This window comes from Dipodomys spectabilis, unplaced genomic scaffold (assembly GCF_019054845.1).
Source record: "Dipodomys spectabilis isolate Male_0828 unplaced genomic scaffold, ASM1905484v1 ptg000231l, whole genome shotgun sequence".
Classification (NCBI taxonomy): domain Eukaryota; kingdom Metazoa; phylum Chordata; class Mammalia; order Rodentia; family Heteromyidae; genus Dipodomys; species Dipodomys spectabilis.
The window spans coordinates 5,974,907-5,992,263 of NW_024870908.1; the positions used below are offsets into that span (position 1 = coordinate 5,974,907).

General features: G+C 58.8%; 1 protein-coding gene across 2 annotated transcripts in view; it reads left to right on the plus strand.

Annotated features, from left to right (window-relative positions):
* Positions 1 to 17,282, plus strand: part of Ppl (periplakin) — a 30,380-nt gene extending 13,098 nt beyond the window's left edge. Inside the window, exons 4-22 of one of the 2 annotated variants that reach the window (XM_042698393.1) lie at positions 747 to 867; positions 1,669 to 1,794; positions 1,887 to 1,928; positions 2,196 to 2,357; positions 2,463 to 2,570; positions 3,872 to 3,967; positions 4,985 to 5,107; positions 5,886 to 6,032; positions 6,249 to 6,400; positions 7,458 to 7,555; positions 7,727 to 7,884; positions 8,506 to 8,684; positions 8,758 to 8,896; positions 9,569 to 9,762; positions 10,980 to 11,130; positions 11,421 to 11,504; positions 12,463 to 12,579; positions 13,080 to 13,172; positions 13,885 to 17,282. In XM_042698393.1, the coding sequence (XP_042554327.1) occupies positions 747 to 867; positions 1,669 to 1,794; positions 1,887 to 1,928; positions 2,196 to 2,357; positions 2,463 to 2,570; positions 3,872 to 3,967; positions 4,985 to 5,107; positions 5,886 to 6,032; positions 6,249 to 6,400; positions 7,458 to 7,555; positions 7,727 to 7,884; positions 8,506 to 8,684; positions 8,758 to 8,896; positions 9,569 to 9,762; positions 10,980 to 11,130; positions 11,421 to 11,504; positions 12,463 to 12,579; positions 13,080 to 13,172; positions 13,885 to 16,548 (4,954 nt within the window). In that variant the 3' untranslated portion in view covers positions 16,549 to 17,282. The remainder of the gene's footprint in view (positions 1 to 746; positions 868 to 1,668; positions 1,795 to 1,886; positions 1,929 to 2,195; positions 2,358 to 2,462; positions 2,571 to 3,871; positions 3,968 to 4,984; positions 5,108 to 5,885; positions 6,033 to 6,248; positions 6,401 to 7,457; positions 7,556 to 7,726; positions 7,885 to 8,505; positions 8,685 to 8,757; positions 8,897 to 9,568; positions 9,763 to 10,979; positions 11,131 to 11,420; positions 11,505 to 12,462; positions 12,580 to 13,079; positions 13,173 to 13,884) is intronic. The other variant, XM_042698394.1, reaches the window with a different exon arrangement.
* Positions 17,283 to 17,357: the final 75 nt, after the last annotated feature.

The window sequence follows — 17,357 nt, forward strand, 5'->3', positions numbered from 1 at the left end:
AGCTTGACGTTCATTTTTATGTTTTGGATTTTTGTGAATGCCAGTCCTGGTGCTTGACCTCAGGGCCAGGGTGCTGCTTTTTTTAAGCTTTTGTGTTTAAGCCTGGCACTCTACCCCTTGAGCCACAATTCTACTTCTGGCTTTTTGGTGTCTGTGTGGAGATTTGAGTCTCACAGAACATCCCTGCCCAAGCTGGCTTGGACCTTGGATCCCATCCTCCGGAGGAGATGGGATTACAGGTATGAGCCATTGGCAGCTCCTGGTGACTCCAGTGTGCAGCTGGGGAAACTGAGGCTGGGCATTTTTGTTGTGATCAGAGTGCGACCTGGGCTGACCCTTTGGTCTGACCTCTGAGCCTTTGTGCATCGAAGTCGCCCATGCCTGGCACTCCAGGGCTGTCACGCTCCCAGCTCCCTGTGGGGGTCTACCCTGGGGTCCTCCTAACCCGAACCCCTTCCCCTGGCAGAAGCAGAGCACTGTGGGTGCCCAGCACCCCCTGCACTTGCCCCTGGTACAGCACAGATCACCCCAGGACAGCATCTCCAGGAGACATTGGGTCCTGTTTCTTCTAGAACCTTCTAGGGCTGTGGGCACAGTGTAGACTGCAGGGAAGTGGTGAGAGAAAGAAGGTTGAAGGTGGTGGTGGGTTGGGGGGAGTGGGCCAGAGGGGTGGCAGGAGTCAGGCGAGGGTCTAGAACTCAAGACCAGCCGAGCCCACTCACAGGCCCCCCTCCCCCGCCCCCCAGCATCCGCCAGCTGAAAGAGCGCGTGGCCAATCTCCGCAAGAAGCACAAGCAGATCTACAGCCTGGCCGTGAAGGAGGCGGACCCCCAGGTCAACTGGGCGGCGCTGGTAGATGAGAAGCTGGTAGGACCTGGGTGGGCCTCGTGTGAGCAGGAGAGGCCTGCAGAGGCCTGCACGGGGGCGGGGGGGGGGGGGGAGGGCACAGGGAGGATGGAGGGGGGAGTCCTCCTTCTTGTGTCTTTTGATGTGCTTGTGAGAAAAGCGAGGCTCAGAGAGGGACAGAGCCAAGTCTGGGGGTCATACAACAGAGATGTATCTGACATTTCCAGGTTGTTTGGGGTCCTGGCAGGGCTCCGAGACCCCAGGCAGGTGACTTCCCTTAGTCTAGCCTGTGTCTCCATCTGTGAAATGAGACAGCAGGCCTGGGCGCTGTCCCTCAGCTCTTCAGCTCAAGGTGAGCGCTCTGCCACTTGAGCCACAGCATCACTTCTGGTTTTCTGTTGGTTCATTGGAGATAAGAGTCTCATGGGCTTTTCTGCTTGGGCTGGCTATGAACCAAGATCCTCAGATCTTAGCCTCCTGAGTAGCTGAGATTGCAGGTGTGAACCACTGGTGCTGGCTTTCTGTTGAGACTCTTATCTCCAATGACCCAGCACAAAGCCGAAAGTAGAGTTGTGGCTCAAGTGGTAGAGCACCAGCCTTGAGCAAAAGAGCTCAGGGACAGCATCCAGGACCTGAGTTCAAGCCCCAGAACCAGCACACATATGCACACACACACACATGCACAAAACAGAGACATCATGGCTCAGAGCGGCACCCACAGCTGCTCCCTCCGTCCCCTGCGGGAGACAGCACCGCCCACCCTCCGGACACTGAGGCTGGTCCAGCCGCCCTCAGCCAACTCCCTCCCTCCCCACCCGCCAGGACAAGCTGAGCGTCCAGGGCTTCGGGACGGAGCTGCCGCTGGTGGACAGCCAGGTGGAGCAGCACAACATCTTCCACAACGAGGTCAAGGCCATCGGGGCCCACCTGGCTAAGGACGGGGACAAGGTAAAGCACAGGCAGGTGATGTTGGGGACCGGGGAAGGGGTGCCCCTGTACCCCGGTCTAACCAGAGCCCCTCCTGCCCCTCCCACCTGCAGGAACAGAACAGCGAGCTGCAGGCCAAGTACCAGAAGCTGCTGGTGAGAAGTTCTGGGAGACTGTCACCTCACCCGGAGGGGAAGCTTGGGGTCCGGGGAACACAGGCATTCACGGCAATACCCATCTTGCTAGTCAAGATGGGGTCTCACAGTAAATGTTCCCCAGAGGATGTTAGGGGGTTAGGTCGAAGTGTGGGGGGGAGTGCCCAGCCCCTAGCTGGGGTTGGCAGGTGTTCCATCCAGGCAGGACGTGGAGGGGTGAGGCCAGGCCTGGTCCCAGCGTTGTCCCCACCCCGTCCCACCCTCCAGGCCGCGTCTGAGGCCCGGCAGCAGCACCTGAACTCGCTGCAGGATTACATGCAGCGCTGCACAAACGAGCTGTACTGGCTGGACCAGCAGGCCAAGGCCCGCGTGCAGTACGACTGGAGCGATCGCAACCTGGACTTCCCCAGCCGCCGGCGCCAGTACGAGGTGGGCATTGGGCCTGCCAGGGGGAGGAAGGGCAGTGTCAGGGAGGGGCCTAGGGCGGCCAGGAGGAGCCCCAGTCCTACTCCCGTCCCCCCCGCCCCCCTGCAGAACTTCATCAACCGGAACCTGGAGGCCAAAGAAGAGAGGATTAACAAACTGCACAGTGAGGGAGATCAACTGCTGTTGGCTGACCACCCGGGCAGGAACTCCATCGAGGTGTGCATACCCCTAGGGAAGGGGCAGGACTTCCTTTTTCTTTTGTGGTAGTGGTAGGGTTTGAACTCAGGGCCTCAGGCTTTGCTAAGCAAGTACTCTACTGAGTCACTCTACCAGCCAGCCCTTATTTTTTCCATTTTTTTCTTTTTTGCATTGGTTATTTTGAGATAGGGTCTCTCCCCTCTCTCCCCCCCGCCCAATCCCTGTGAGTGCCTGGATTGAGATCCTCCTTCTTTTTTTTTTTTTTTGGTCCGGTCGTGGGGCCTGAACTCTGGGCCTGGGCGCTGTCCCTCAGCTCTTCAGCTCAAGGCTAGCGCTCTACCACTTGAGCCACAGCGCCACTTCCGGCTTTTTTCTGTTTGCTTATGTGGTGCTGAGGAATCGAACCCAGGGCCTCATGCATGCAAGGCAAGCACTCTACCACTGAGCCACCTTCCCAGCCCCGGTGAGATCCTCCTACTTTTCTATCCCACCACTGGGATAACAGATATTTACTACCAGGTCCATCTGTTGCTTAAGATGGGAAGGAGGGGGGGGGGGGCGTCTCACAAACTGTTCTGCCCAGCCTGGCCTTGAGATCTGATCCTCTTAATCTCAAGTAGCTGGGATTATGGGCATGAGCAGCCACACTGGCTATGCCTGGATATCTGGATACCTGTATATGTGGCCTGTGCTGGTTTTCTGAGGCTGCCACACCAAAGATCATAAACTAGGTAGCTTTGAACCACAGAAATATGGGTGCTTGCAGTTCTGGAGGCTCACAGACTTTCCTGCCCAGGTTGGCTTTTGAACCACAATCCTCAGATCTCAGCCTCCTGAGTAGCTAGGATGACAGGCGTGAGCCACCCAGCACCTGGCTATGGTACCACCGAGCCACATTGTCAGCTTGAGCCATGCTCCCAGCCCTTGCCTTAATATCATTAGTCCTCCAGATATCTGCCTAACTTCCAAGGAATGGCATATTCCGCTTTCTGGCTGGAGAGGAATTTAGCAGAGCTACCCAGCCTCGCCATGCAGCCCAGGCTGACCTCTAGCTCCAGATCCTTTTATCTCTTCTTTGTGAGAACTTTTTTTTTTGCCCTTGTGTATTGCACAACGTGTGCACCTGTGCACGGCAGCCCTGCCTCCTTTGCTCTTTGACATGCTGCATTCTGGCTTCCTGCCACCCCTCAGCAGGCACTGGCTACCTCCGCGGGAGCCACACCCAGGCAGATGCCACCTGCCCCCCACCCCCAGCCTGAATCCCTGCCAGGTGTTGGCACCTGGCCCACAGGGACGGCCTGCTCCTCCTTCTGCTGCAGGCACACATGGAAGCCGTTCACGCCGACTGGAAGGAGTACCTGAACCTGCTCATCTGCGAAGAGAGTCACCTGAAGTACATGGAGGATTACCACCAGGTACCCGCCAGCTCCCGGGTGCCTGCCAGCACCAGGGTCAGCCTGACCCTGGTGGTTCACACACAACACAGCAGCCTTGTGAGGTTGCCCTCCCAGACACCAGCAATGCCGATAGGGTTACAATGCATCCCAAGCAAGTGGTGTGTGTGTCCAGGAATGAGCGTGTGGGTCTCTAATTTTAAGAAAATTTATAGAACATAGAGTCTATCACTTTTGACCCCACAGTGAGATTGGGGGTAAAGCGCCTTGCTCCATAACCCAGGCTGGTCTTGAACTCCTTGAGCTTAAGACATCCTCCCTTCAATATCTGAACTACACAATGCCAGGCACAGGATAGTCTGTTTAAGTAGACAATTGGTGTCATTCAGAATATTGCCCAACCTTCTGTTCCCTGGACTTTTTAAATCACTCAAACAGCAACTGAAACACCAGCAGCCACTCAGCTTCCCTTCCTCCAGCCCACAGTACCCTCTGAACTGTTGCTATCTCTGTGGATTTGTCTAGAGTTCCTGTCTGGAATATGTTCTGCGGGGTGGTGAGGGGCTTGTGCCCTGCAGCCTTTTGTGTTTGGCTCGTCCAGTTTGCCAACACGTGTTGACATCTTTTACGTGGCTATCTAGTTTTCCATTGCATGGATGGACCACACCCGGTATACCCAGTCATCTGTGGATGGACACTTGTTTCTAGAGGAATAAGTGTTTCCAACCAGAGGTGCAGATGTGATTCTTGGGGTCTGCAGTGGAAACTTGAAGGACACCATGTAGTTCCTGGTTAGGGAGAGGGATGGAGTGGAGCCCCCCCTCCCCAGCTCAATTGGCGTATGGGCAAAAGTGATGATTCACAGAGGCGGCGTTTTGTGTATGGATGGAGTGGGAGGCCCCCCCACTGGGCTGGCAAGGTGAGCGACCCGGCCTCGCGTCCCATTCCGGGGTGAGGGTGAGTGGGGTGCGCTGGAAGCCAGAAGCCCAGGTGGGCCAGCGGGGTCCGTCCGTGATGGGGCCACCCGGTCTACCCTAGTTCCACAAAGACTTGAAGGACGCCCAGGAGCTGCTGCGCAAGGTGGACTCGGATCTCAACCAGAAATACAGCCCCGACTTCAAGGACCGATACCAGATCGAGCTTCTGCTGCGTGAGCTGGACGTGAGTGACCGCGCGGGCCCGGCCAGGGCGGCCTTAAAGCCCTGCCCGCCCTGCCCTGCTCTGAGCAGGCGGGGCCTGGCGCCCGCCCTGGGCCCGCCTCCTGGCCCGCCCATCAGGAGAGGCTGCCACTCACACCCAGGCCCCGCCCACCAGGAGAGGCTGCCACTCACACCCAGGCCTTGCCCACTGAGAGGCTGCCAGTTTCACTCTGCCCCCCCCCACTAAGAGGCTGCCAGTCTCCCCAGGCCCTGCCCACCAGGAGAGGCTGCCAGTCTCCCCCAGGCCCTGCCCACCAGGAGAGGCTGCCAGTTTCATTCAGGTCCCACCCACCAGGAGAAGCTGCCAGTCTCCCCCAGGCCCCACCCACCAGGAGAGGCTGCCAGTTTCACTCTGGTCCCACCCACCAGGAGAGGCTGCCAGTCTCCCCCAGGCCCCGCCCACCAGGAGGCTGCCAGTTTCAGGTCCCACCCACCAGGAGAGGCTGCCAGTCTTCCCCAGGCCCCGCCCACCAGAAGGCTGCCAGTTTCAGGTCCCACCCACCAGGAGAGGCTGCCAGTCTTCCCCAGGCCCCGCCCACCAGAAGGCTGCCAGTTTCAGGTCCCACCCACCAGGAGAGGCTGCCAGTCTCCCCCAGGCCCCGCCCACCAGTTTCACTCAGGCCCCGCCTCCAGCCCCCACCCAGGCTCAGTCTCACGCAAGCCCCGCCCAGGCCCCGCCTCCGGCCCCGCCTTCACCCAGAGCGGCCGCGGGCTTCACCCCGTCCGCTCCCTCTTCTCAGGACCAGGAGAAGGCCTTGGACAAGTACGAGGAGGTGGTGCGGGGGCTGCAGAGGCGCGGGCAGCAGGTGGTGCCGCTCAAGTTCCGCCGGGAGACGCCGCTCAAGCCCATCCCTGTGGAGGCGCTCTGTGACTTTGAGGGTGACCAGGTGAGCCCCTGTTGGGGGCCCTGGGCAGGCTGGGCCCCGCGGCCCTGCCAAGTCCCCGGGGCAGCACAGCCCGACCCAGGCCCAGGTTCCTTCGGGGAACCTGCTTCCCGGTTGCTAGGGCCAAGCCTCCCGGGCCTGAGACTCAGGGGCGGGGGGTCAGGACCAAGGTGGGGGTCCCTCATGTGCTGTTTGGCCTGCCACCCCACCGTCCCCCAGGGCCTGATCTCCCGGGGCTACAGCTACACCCTGCAGAAGAACAACGGGGAGAGCTGGGAGCTCACGGATAGCGCTGGAAACAAGCTGACTGCCCCCGCGGTCTGCTTCATCATTCCTCCCACTGACCCAGAGGCCCTGGCTCTGGCCGACAGGTAGGAGGACAAAGGAAGGGAGCAAGGCGGATTTGGCCCACCCCTGGGCTCCACCCTGGGTATCTGGATTGACACCTCCTGACCTGCACCCCCATGGAGGCTGGAGGGCAGAGCTGTTGGTCTGCTGACTTGTTCACCTGGGGGCCTGGTCCAACAGGCACTTTCTCTTCCTGCCTCTGGGCCTTTGCATGTGTTGTACCCGCTGCTGCACCTGTTAATACGTGTGTAGCTTAGGCCCAAGTTTTGTAGGCTCAGCTCTGTCTTCACACACCCTCATCTTTGGTCTCCTGAAGTAACTCCCATATTCCACTAAGATGACTCTGGGCTGGTTGGGGGCCAGGGCGGTGTGGGGGGGGGGGGGTAACTAGCCTTAGGTAGAGACTCTTTGAAGTCAGTATCTCCAGGGTATGTTCAGCACCTGGTACAAAGTAGATACTAAAGATTCCGCTGAAAGGACCCAAGGAATGCTTTCATTTACTCAGTCTACAACTTACCTATTAAGCATTTACCGTGCGCTGCTCCCCTAGGTGATACCTTGAGAAGACGAATGAGTAGCTTGTTTTAGTCCGTCAGATTTACTACGGTCGGAGAGGAGGGGGAGAGAAACAAAGGCGAGGAGGGAGGGGCTTTGGAAGCAATGCCGTTTGCTTAGTCGATGTCATTTCTCAAAGCGTGGATGAGCAGGTGGCTCTGCCTGTAATCCTAACTGCTCAGGAGGCTGAGATCTGAGGATGGTGCTTTGAAGCCAGCCCAGGCAGAGAAAGTCAGAGAGACTTTCTCTCCTGTTAAGCACCAAAAAGCCAGAAGTGGAGGTGTAGCTCAAGAGGGAGAGTGCCAGCCTTGAGCAGAAAAAGCCAAGCAAGAACACAGACAGGGTCCTGAGTTCAAGCGCGTGTGCACAGGCACACGCACGCGCGCGCGCGCACACACACACACACGTGCTGATGAGCTGCTTGGCACCCTGGGTTCTTGCCCAGCTGGAGTCTGGGGTCCCCCCTTTGTGGGTAGTGGGGGGCAGCAGGTGGCTGGGGTCCCACAGCACGCTTGCTCCCCCCAGCCTGGGCAGTCAGTACCGGAGCGTGCGACAGAAGGCGGCAGGCAGCAAACGCACCCTGCAGCAGCGGCACGAGGTGCTGAGGACGGAGAACCCTGGAGGTTGGTGTTGGGGCTGCATGGAGGGCCGGGGGGCTGGCTCAGTGCTGTGCGTGGCGCTGGAGGGGTCTCGGGCTGGGGGGGCGGAGACTAGGTCCCAGCTGGCCTCTTGGGTGCCCCCTGGATCTCATGCTCCCACTATCATGCCTGACGTGCGTCCCTCCCCTTGGGCAGATGCCTCTGACCTGCAGGGGCGGCAGTTGCTGGCCAGCTTGGACAAGGTGGCCAGTGACCTGGACAGACAGGAGAAGGCCATCACGGGGATCCTGCGGCCACCCTTGGAGCAGGGACGGGCCGTGCAGGACAGCGCTGAGCGGTCCAAGGACCTCAAGGTACTGGACTCCTGGCTCTGCAGGAGCCGTGGTCAGGGTCTTATGCCTGTGGGGCCCTGGGGTCTGCATGGCAGAGGTCAGGGTCAAGGACCGGGCTCTGATGCTCCCAGACATGACCCTGCATGTGATCAGGGGTCCTTGCTGAGTAGGCTGTGGCAGGGTGGCACGCGGGCCCGCCACCTGGCATTGCAGAACCGGGTCAGTAGCTCTTTGCCCCGAGACACATCACGGAACCCTCTTCTCCCCGCCGCAGATTCTAAACTAAATGGGCTGATGTGTTCTCACAGGGCAGCTGGAAGATGGGGCCCAGGGCAGGCATCCCTCCTTAGTTGTCACCCCTCATTCTATACCGAGCTCTTGGAGGGTACAGGGGTGAGGAGTGGGGGCACCCGAGCCGGGGCCTACCCTTTCTGTATCCTGTCCAAAGCACCCACGAGAGCACGGACTCCTACCCCGCTGCAATGCCCCAGAGCCCGGGGAAATCTCCCTGTGCTCCACCGAGAGCCTCTCAAGGCCACCGGTTTCCTGTCACTGTCACCACACAGCTGGTCTGGGGGTACTGAGGAGGGGGTGCTGTGGGCTGTGGCTGATCCTGGCGGGGGGGGGGTCTGGTCCCTACAGAACATCACCAACGAGCTGCTGCGGATGGAGGCGGAGAAAGCCCAGAGCACGGCCGAGTGTGAGGCGTTTGCCCAGGCGCTGCCCGGCTGCGGCACGACGCCCCTGCTGAGGAGCCGGGTGGAGAACACCCACCGGAAATACGAGCGCCTGCTACAGCTGCTCCACTCGGCCCAGGAGAAGTGGGTGTCAGGCCAAGGGTGGGTGTGCGGGCGGGGGGAGCAGCGGGGTCACCCCTGACCTGTGTGTCCTCAGGGTGGATACGGCCAACCGCCTGGAGAAGAGCCTGCAGCAGGGCCGGGAGCTGCTGGCCTCACACGAGACCCGGCTGATCCAGGACGAGACGGTGCCAGAGAGCCAGAACGTCCTGGACAGCAAGAGGCAGGAGCTGGAGGTGAAGCTGGGGCCTGGGTCATGACGCCTTTCTCTGGGCTGGGTGAGGGGCTCAGGCAAATCAACCCCCCACCTCAAGACAGATGATATGGTTCTTTTTGCAAATCTGTCCAGGCCTGCCTGGCCTTGATCTTCCTGTTGACACTTCTCACGTAGCTGGGAGGACAGGCATGCGCCACTGCACTCAGCCTTTTCTGTTTGCCTGGGCCGACCTGTACCATGAGCTTCCTGATCTCAGCCCCTGGCGGCTGGGATGATATCCCAGGTCTCAATCCCCAGGGCCCGTTTGCAGACAGGACAAACACAGCTTCTTCTTGAGGTGGCCACTCGCTCACCACCTGCATTTGCTGGCTAGGAGCCAGAGCCACAGCCTCCTTCTCCATCTCCGTCTTCCCAGCGGCCAAGGAGATGGAGGGGCTTGGCAGCGGCCTCTTGGCAGGCCAGAGGTCTGGGGACGTTAGTTTGGCAAGAGCCTTGTTTGCAGTGAGGAGCTGGCATACTGCACAAGTGATCCATACATTTTGGGAAACTGAGGCAGAGCCGGTTCTTCTTGCTCCTCCACCCGGGCCCCTCCCTAAGCAGACAACCCCAGAGCTCCGGGGCAGCGTGGCCCAGCCCCTTAGGAGCCCTAGCTACAAAGCACAGCCATCTTACCGCCTCGTCTGTCGGGCAGGCCATGGCTTCTGAGCTGCAGGCACAGAAGTCCCTCCTGGGCGAGGTGGAGCAGAACCTGCAGGCGGCCAAGCAATGCTCGAACTCACTGGCCAGCCGCTTCCAGGAGCACTGCCCAGACCTGGAGCGCCAGGAGGCAGAGGTGCACAAGCTGTGCCAGCGCTTCGACAACCTGTGCCAGCAGGTGGCGCACAGGTGAGAGCAGCCGCAGCAGGTGGGCTGGGGAGGGGAGGGAGGGGGGGGGAGGGGAGGGGGGGCCCTGCCTGCCTGAAGGTGCGGGGCTGGGGTCCTCTGAGGCCACCAGAGGCTGTGCCTTACATCATTTCCTCTTTCTGACAAAAAACAACGCAGACACAAAGAAACAGATGCAGTGGCCAGTCCTGGGGCTTGAACTCAGGCCTGGACTCTGTCCCTGAGCCTCTCTGTGGGCTCAAGGCTAGCACTTTGAGTCACAGCACCACTTCCAGCTCTTTCTGTTTATGTGGTACTAAAGAATTGAACCCGGGGCTTCAGGTATGCTAGGCAAGCACTCTACCACTGAGCCACAGTCCCAGCCTCAAGTCACTTTAAATTAACGCTAGCAATCTGCCGTTCAAGGAAAGAATCTGTCTAGTCTGTTTGAGCCCTTCATAGTACCACAATTAGTTTGTGTTTCCCCCTTACCCAGCCCAGTGTCCCTCCTCCTTCTGCTGTATTTGCATTTTCCCTTTCTAATAAGTGTGGTCACCTGTCTTCAAGAATTAGTTGTGTGATTCTGGTGATTTCTCTCTCCTGTTTCCCTGTTCCCTGTTCCATGATTTCCTTTCTACTGTTTACATTAGGTTTAATTTGTAACCTCTTTTCCTTTGTTTGTTTTTTTGTTTTTGGGTCCCGTCGTGGGGCGTGAACTCTGGGCCTGGGCGCTGTCCCTCAGCTCTTCAGCTCAAGGCTAGCGCTCTACCACTTGAGCCACAACGCCACTTCCAGCTTTTTTCTTTTTGCTTATGTGGTGCTGAGGAATCGAACCCAGGGCCTCATGCATGCAAGGCAAGCGCTCTACCACTGAGCCACCTTCCCAGCCCCCTCTTTTCCTTTCTTAAGGGGGAGTGTGCGTGTTTTTCGAGTGTAAGCCTGTGACGCTCTGCTTCCCCTCTGCATCGCCTTTGCTGCCTCTGACTTCTGACTCTTTTCTGCGCTGCAGGCGCATTTCCTGGCTCTAGTCTTGGGCTGTGCAGGCCCTGCATTGGACAGTGGGCGCCTCTGCCATTTGGTGCTCAGGCCCCCAGCCTGCCCCTCGGGTCTGTTGTTTAGGGTTTGTCCAGTTAAGTTATATCTGCTCCCTCCCTTCTTTAAAATCAAGTGATCAGTGAGGTCTCTGCCAGCTGTGCTGGGCCTGACCAGCTCTCTCCCTACACCCCCCACCCCCACCTAAGGGCCCAGAGCCTGCAGAGTGCCAGGGCTGCCTATGGCAGATACCGCCACGGCTACGACCATGTGCTCCAGTTCTTGTCCAACACCCCCAGCTACGAACCCCAGGAGACGGACAGCCTCAGCCAGGTGGAGACCAAGCTGAAGAACCAGAAGGTGAGAGATGAGATGGCTTGCCTTGGCGTCTCTGCGGGCTTGTGGTAGCCAGGTCTAGTCAGGCCCAAAGAACTCCTCTCAGCAAGAGCCAGCGTCCGAGCCCGCTGCCTGGCCGGTGAAGGCGCTCAGTGAGCACCTGTGTCCCGGAGAAGATAAGCAACTTCCTGGCCTTCCTCAGCACTCTCAGAGATGCTTCTGCAGAGACCCCGTGCACACAAGGAAGCCATTCATGATGCTACTCCAGCGGCTACACTGAGGTTTGGTTTTAAGCTCTTCATCCTGTCTTACAGAACCTGCTAGATGAGCTAGCAAGCAGAGAACAGGAGGTACAGGAAGTCTACGCCAATTCCCAGGAGTACCAGCAGGCTGTGAAGGTGAGCGGCCAGCTCTGCTGAGCACCCTGGGCACAGGAGGCCTCTTTCTACCCAGAAATCCAGACAGACATGGGCCTTGGAGGGGTGCCTGGCATCCAGTACTCTTAAGAGTATATAGTCCTTGAAAAACCAAACTGTAGCTGGGTACCAGTGGCTTACTCCTGCCATCCTAGCTACTCAGGAGGCTGAGATCTGAGGCTCATGGTTCAAAGCCAGCCCAGGCAGGAAAGTCCGTGAGACTCTTATCTCCAATAAACCGCCAGAAAACCAGAAGTGGCGCTGTGGCTCAGGTGGTAGAGCGCTCGCCTTGAGCTGAAGAGCTGAGGGACAGCGCCCAGGCCCAGAGTTCAAGTCCTAACAACCAACAACAAAAAAAAAAGAAAAAGAAAAAGAAAACTGTGTGTTATGGGAATTTATCATAAAGGAAAAGCCACAGAAGAGTAATGCAATACTGAGAAAATTATATTAAGAGCATTATTCAGTCTGGGCAGTGGTGGCACATGCCCGTGATCCTCGCTACCCAGAAGGCTGAAATCTGGGTTCAAAGTCAGCCCAGCCAGAAATACGCGCACGTGCGTGCGCGTGCAAACACACACACACACACACACACACACACACACACGATGCCTGCGTGAACTGTCACGCATCTACCTGCTGATGGGTCAGGAAGCCATCAGCTGGCAGAGCAGTGGTGGCTGAGGAAACGGGATGTCATCTCTGCCTGTCACTCAGCATGCCTCTATGGAGGGGAGCTTGGGGGGCACCCTTCCTTGTGTGAATGTGATTTAGCTGCCAACTGCTCACGTTCACCATGGCCTCTGGGGCCTCCTGGCGGGCAGTCCAGGTACTGCGGTGAGGAAGATCAGAAAACAAGTCCTGGTCTCCTGGAGGGGCACCCAGCATTCCCGAGTCCTTCCAGCTGTGCTAACCCTCCCTGGGCGCTGCCCCTCTCACCTAGGACTATGAGCTGGAGGCAGAGAAGCTAAGGTCGCTTCTCGACTTGGAGAATGGAAGGAACAGCCACACGAGCAAGCGGGCCAGGCTGCAGTCTCCTGCTGCCAAAGTGAAGGAGGAGGTGAGCGCCTTGGGCAGGGCTGTCCGGAGCTGAGCTGGGAGGGCGGACTGACAGGCAGGGCTCCAGCTGCGCACGCAGCGCGGGGATAGAGGTGCGAGAGCCCTCCTGGGATAGAGGTTACGAAGGAGAGGAGGATTGTTTTGGGCAGTGGCATTGATGTGCCTAGAAAGGCAGCCTGTTGGGGGTTTGTGCCATCAGTTTGGGAAGGTGGGAAGTGACTTGTTCTCAGCAAATGCACACTTGGGGGCTGGACATGGGGACAGCAAGGCTCAGGATTGGGGAAGACAGCTCAAGGTCATGGGCCAAGACTAAAACCTGCATCTTCTGGCTGAGCCCTCCATTCTTCTGCTGCTGAGACAGAACTGTGGGTGGGCATGCAGGAGAAGGCCCCGTCCCCAGCTGCCCGGGCGTGTCACACAGTGTATCCTCGAGCTCTGGCTCTGGCTTGCCCAGCCTGACAGCTCCTGTTTGCTGACTGCAATCCTCGAACTTCTCTGTAGGAAGCCGCTCTGGCTGCCAAGTTCACAGAAGTGAACGCCATCAACAGGCAGAGGCTGCAGAATCTGGAGTTTGCGCTCCATCTCCTGAGACAGGTAATCTATCTTTGTAAGAAATCCTTCTTAAATCTGCTCTACCAGGCGAGATACACAAAAGATGGTGCTACAGTTAAGAGGTGGCAGAAGCCATCTACACATCAAGTGGCAGAGTAGAACTCTGCTCAGTGTAGTCAGCAATTCCAGACAGGGGACTGCTGCGTGTGCAGAAGCAGCTAACATGCAGGTAGTACCCAAATCCCGTGTAGCAGTGAGAGCACAGAACACACCCGAAGGGATGACAGACATCACTCGGGATCAGGATCAGAGCTGGGAGGCTGCAGTTTACTTCCCACTTGCTCCTCTATAGTTCGGAATAGTTTGCCTCATCGACTTTGCAAAAGCTGGGCTGGGCACGTGGCTTAGTGGTAGAGTGCTTCATGCATGAAGCCCTGGGTTCGATTCCTCAGTACCACATACACAGAAAAGGTCAGAAGTGGTGCTGTGGCTCAAGTGGTAGAGTGCTAGCCTTGTGCAAAAGAAGTTCAGGGATAGTGCTTAGGCCCTGAGTTCGGGCCCCAGGACTGGCAAAAATAAGTAAAGTATATATATTGCAAAAGATCAACTAGGAGCTTGGTTGCCTGGAAAAGTAACGGTTGTAGTGGAATCCCTCTGTGATCGCAAGCAACCAGTCTGACCTGAGCTGCTTGCAGGAGAGCAGAAATCTCCCCTGGCTTTAACCTTACTGCCTTTGCTGTCTTCTCTGTCACAGCAGCCAGAAGTAGAAGCGGCCCTGGAGACGCCGCGAGGGAGCAGGCCAGGCTCCAGCATGGAGGAGCCGTGGAAGATCAAGAAGGAACTGGAGGAGGAGACGGAGAGGAGGCAGCAGCTGGAGAAAGAGGTCAGGAGTGCCCAGGAGGAGATCCGGGCCCTGCAGAGCCAGGGGCCGCAGGAGTCGCTGGTGCGGAAAGAGGTGCTGAAGAAGATGCCAGACCCGGAGCTGGAGGAGAGCTTCCAGAAGCTTCAGCGAACCCTGGCTGAAGAGCAGCACAAGAACCAGCTGCTGCAAGAGGAGCTGGGGGCGCTACAGGCGCGGCTGCGGGCCCTGGAGCATGAGACCCGCGACGGAGGCCAGGAGTACGTGGTGAAGGAAGTCCTGCGCATCGAGCCTGACAAGGCGCAGGCCGACGAGGTCCTGCAGCTGCGGGAGGAGCTGGAGGTGCTGCGCAGGCAGAAGGGCGCCCGGGAGGCCGAGGTGCTCCTCCTGCAGCAGCGCATAGCCGCCCTGGCTGCCGAGAAGAGCCGGGTGCAAGAGAAGGTCACGGAGAAGGAGGTGGTGAAGCTGCAGAACGATCCGGAGCTGGAGGCCGAGCACCGGCGGCTGCAGGAGGAGAGCCGGCAGGAAGGCCGGCTCCGGGAGAAGCACGAGGAGGAGTTGAGCTTCCTGCAGGCCAAGCTCCGGCGGCTGGAGAAGGAGCGGGCCATGGCTGAGGGCAAGATCACGGTCAAGGAGGTGCTCAAGGTGGAGAAGGACGTGGCTGCCGAGAGGGAGGTCAGTGAGCTCGCCCACCAGTACGAGGATGAAGCCGCCAAGGCTCGCGCCGGCCAGCGGGAGAAGACGGAGCTGCTCCGGAAGATCTGGGCCTTAGAGGAGGAGAATGCCAAAGTGGTGGTGCAGGAGAAAGTCAGAGAGATCGTGCGGCCGGACCCCAAGGTGGAGAGCGAAGTGGCCAACCTCCGCCTGGAGCTGGTGGAACAGGAGCGCAGGTACAGGGGTGCCGAGGAGCAGCTCAAGAGCTACCAGAGCGAGCTGGAGGCCCTGCGCAGGCGCGGCCCCCAGGTGGAGGTGAAGGAGGTGACCAAGGAAGTGATTAAGTACACCACAGACCCCGAGACGGAGAAGGAGCTCCAGCGGCTCAGGGAGGAGATTGTGGACAAGACCAGGCTGATCGAGAGGTGTGATCTGGAGATCTACCAGCTCAAGCAGGAGATCCAGGCTCTGAAAGACACCAAGCCACAGGTCCAGACCAGAGAAGTAGTCCAGGAGATCCTCCAGTTCCAGGAAGACCCCCAAACCAAGGAAGAGGTAGAGTCTCTGCGCGTGAAGCTGTCCGAAGAGCAGAAGAAGCAGGTAGACCTAGAGGCGGAGCGGGCGAGCCAGGAGGAGAAGATCAGGAGCAAGGAGGAGGAGCTGGCGCAGGGGAAAGAGAGGGTGGTACGCCAGGAGGTGGTACAGTACGAGGAGGAGCCGGCCCTGCGGGCTGAGGTGAGTGCCTTCACCGACAGCATCGACGCCGAGCTGCGGCAGATCGACAAGCTGCGGGCTGAGCTGCGGCGGCTGCAGCGCCAGCGCGGGGAGCTGGAGCGGCAGCTGGAGGAGCTGGAGCGGGAGCGGCAGGCGCGCAGGGCAGCCGAGCTGGAGGTGCAGCGCCTGCAGCAGCGGCTGGCCGTGCTGGAGCAGGAGGAGGCTGAGGCCGGGGAGAAGGTGACCCGCACGCAGAAGGTGGTCCTGCAGCCGGACCCGCAGCAGGCCCGGGAGCACGCCCTGCTTCAGGCCCAGCTGGATGAGGAGCGGCACAGGAGGCAGCTGCTGGAGGGCGAGCTCGAGCCCCTGCGCAGAAAGCTGGCCACCCTGGAGAAGGCAGAGGTCAAGGAGAAGGTGGTGCTCTCCGAGAGCATCCAGGTGGACAAGGGTGACACCGAGCAGGAGATCCAGAAGCTCCGGAAGAGCCTGGAGGAGGAGAGCCGCAGCAAGAGGGAGCTGGATTCCGAGGTGACTCGCCTGGAAGCCAAGCTGTCGGAACTGGAATTCTACAACTCCAAGTCATCCAAAGAGCTTGACTTCCTCAGGGAAGAGAACCACAAGTTGCAGCTGGAGCGGCAAAGCCTGCAGCTGGAGACCCGGAGGCTCCAGTCGGAAATTGAAATGGTGGGGACAGAGACCCGAGATCTGCACAAGATGACCAACGTGGACACCGGTACCAACCTGGACTCCAGACTGTGGTCCCTAGAGAGGGAGCTGGATGACCTCAAGAGGCTGTCCAAGGACAAGGACCTCGAGATCGACGAGCTGCAGAGGCGCCTGGGCTCGGTGGCCGTCAAGAGGGAGCAGCGGGAGAATCACCTGCGGCGCTCCATCGTGGTCATCGACCCGGACACCGGCCGTGAGCTGTCCCCGGAGGAGGCCCGCCGGGCAGGGCTCATCGACTGGAACATGTTCGTGAAGCTCAGAAGCCAAGAGTGCGACTGGGAGGAGATCTCGGTGAAGGGTCCCAATGGGGAGTCTTCAGTGATCCACGACCGCAAGTCTGGTAAGAAGTTCTCCATCGAGGATGCCCTGCGCAGCGGCCGGCTGACCCCTGCTCAGTATGACCGCTACGTCAACAAAGAGATGTCCATTCAGGAGCTGGCGGTCCTGGTGTCTGGGCAGAAGTAGGCCTCGCCCCCTGCCTGCCTGGCTCTCCCGTCCAGTGACCTCCTGCTGTCTCTACCCTCCCGGGCAGCTCTGGGAACAGCTCATGTGTGAGCGGGAAGGGCACTGGCCAATCAAGATGACTCGAGTCAGCCTCACTTGACCTGTGGGAGACTCTTCTAACCTCCCACCGCACCCGTTTCTCCTTTCCTGTGCCTTCTCATCCACAGACGCCTTGTATGGTTAGAAACAATCTTAACAATGACCACGTATAGCCCGCGCCAGGTAGCAGGAGCCTTGGCACACCAGATGGCAAAATGGAGGGCTAAAGGCCTCCTTCTCACCCTCTCTGCTCCCCAGCCCTATCAGGGCTGCAGACCTACCTTCTTTCCTTTCTTTACACCCTGGAGTATGCTGGCTGGGCCGCCTCAGCAGTGACTGCCCACAAGACAGATCTCTGCCTGGAACCCAGAACGAGGCCTGGCCCGGGTGCTAGAGGCTGTCGACCATCGCCGGGCTGTCCCAGAACACCAAGACCTACAAAGCACCCCGTGGGGTGCTGCGGACAGCCTTAGGTTCAGTGCCTTCCATATACATCTTGCTCATTACGATCTCACTGGTATTAGGGATGTGGGAAACAGTTGATTACTCACAAATAAATGTCTGCTTTTGTCGTATGTATTATGGAAGAAAATGGGAAGGAATATGGAACTTTATTTATAGCATGCAAATAAAAAAACCTGGTGGCTTGATGCTAACTTCCTGGCCAGTGTGTTTCTTCCTTCCCAGCTCAGCTCCCCTACGCTCTCCAGCTCTCAGCCCCTAGGGGAGGA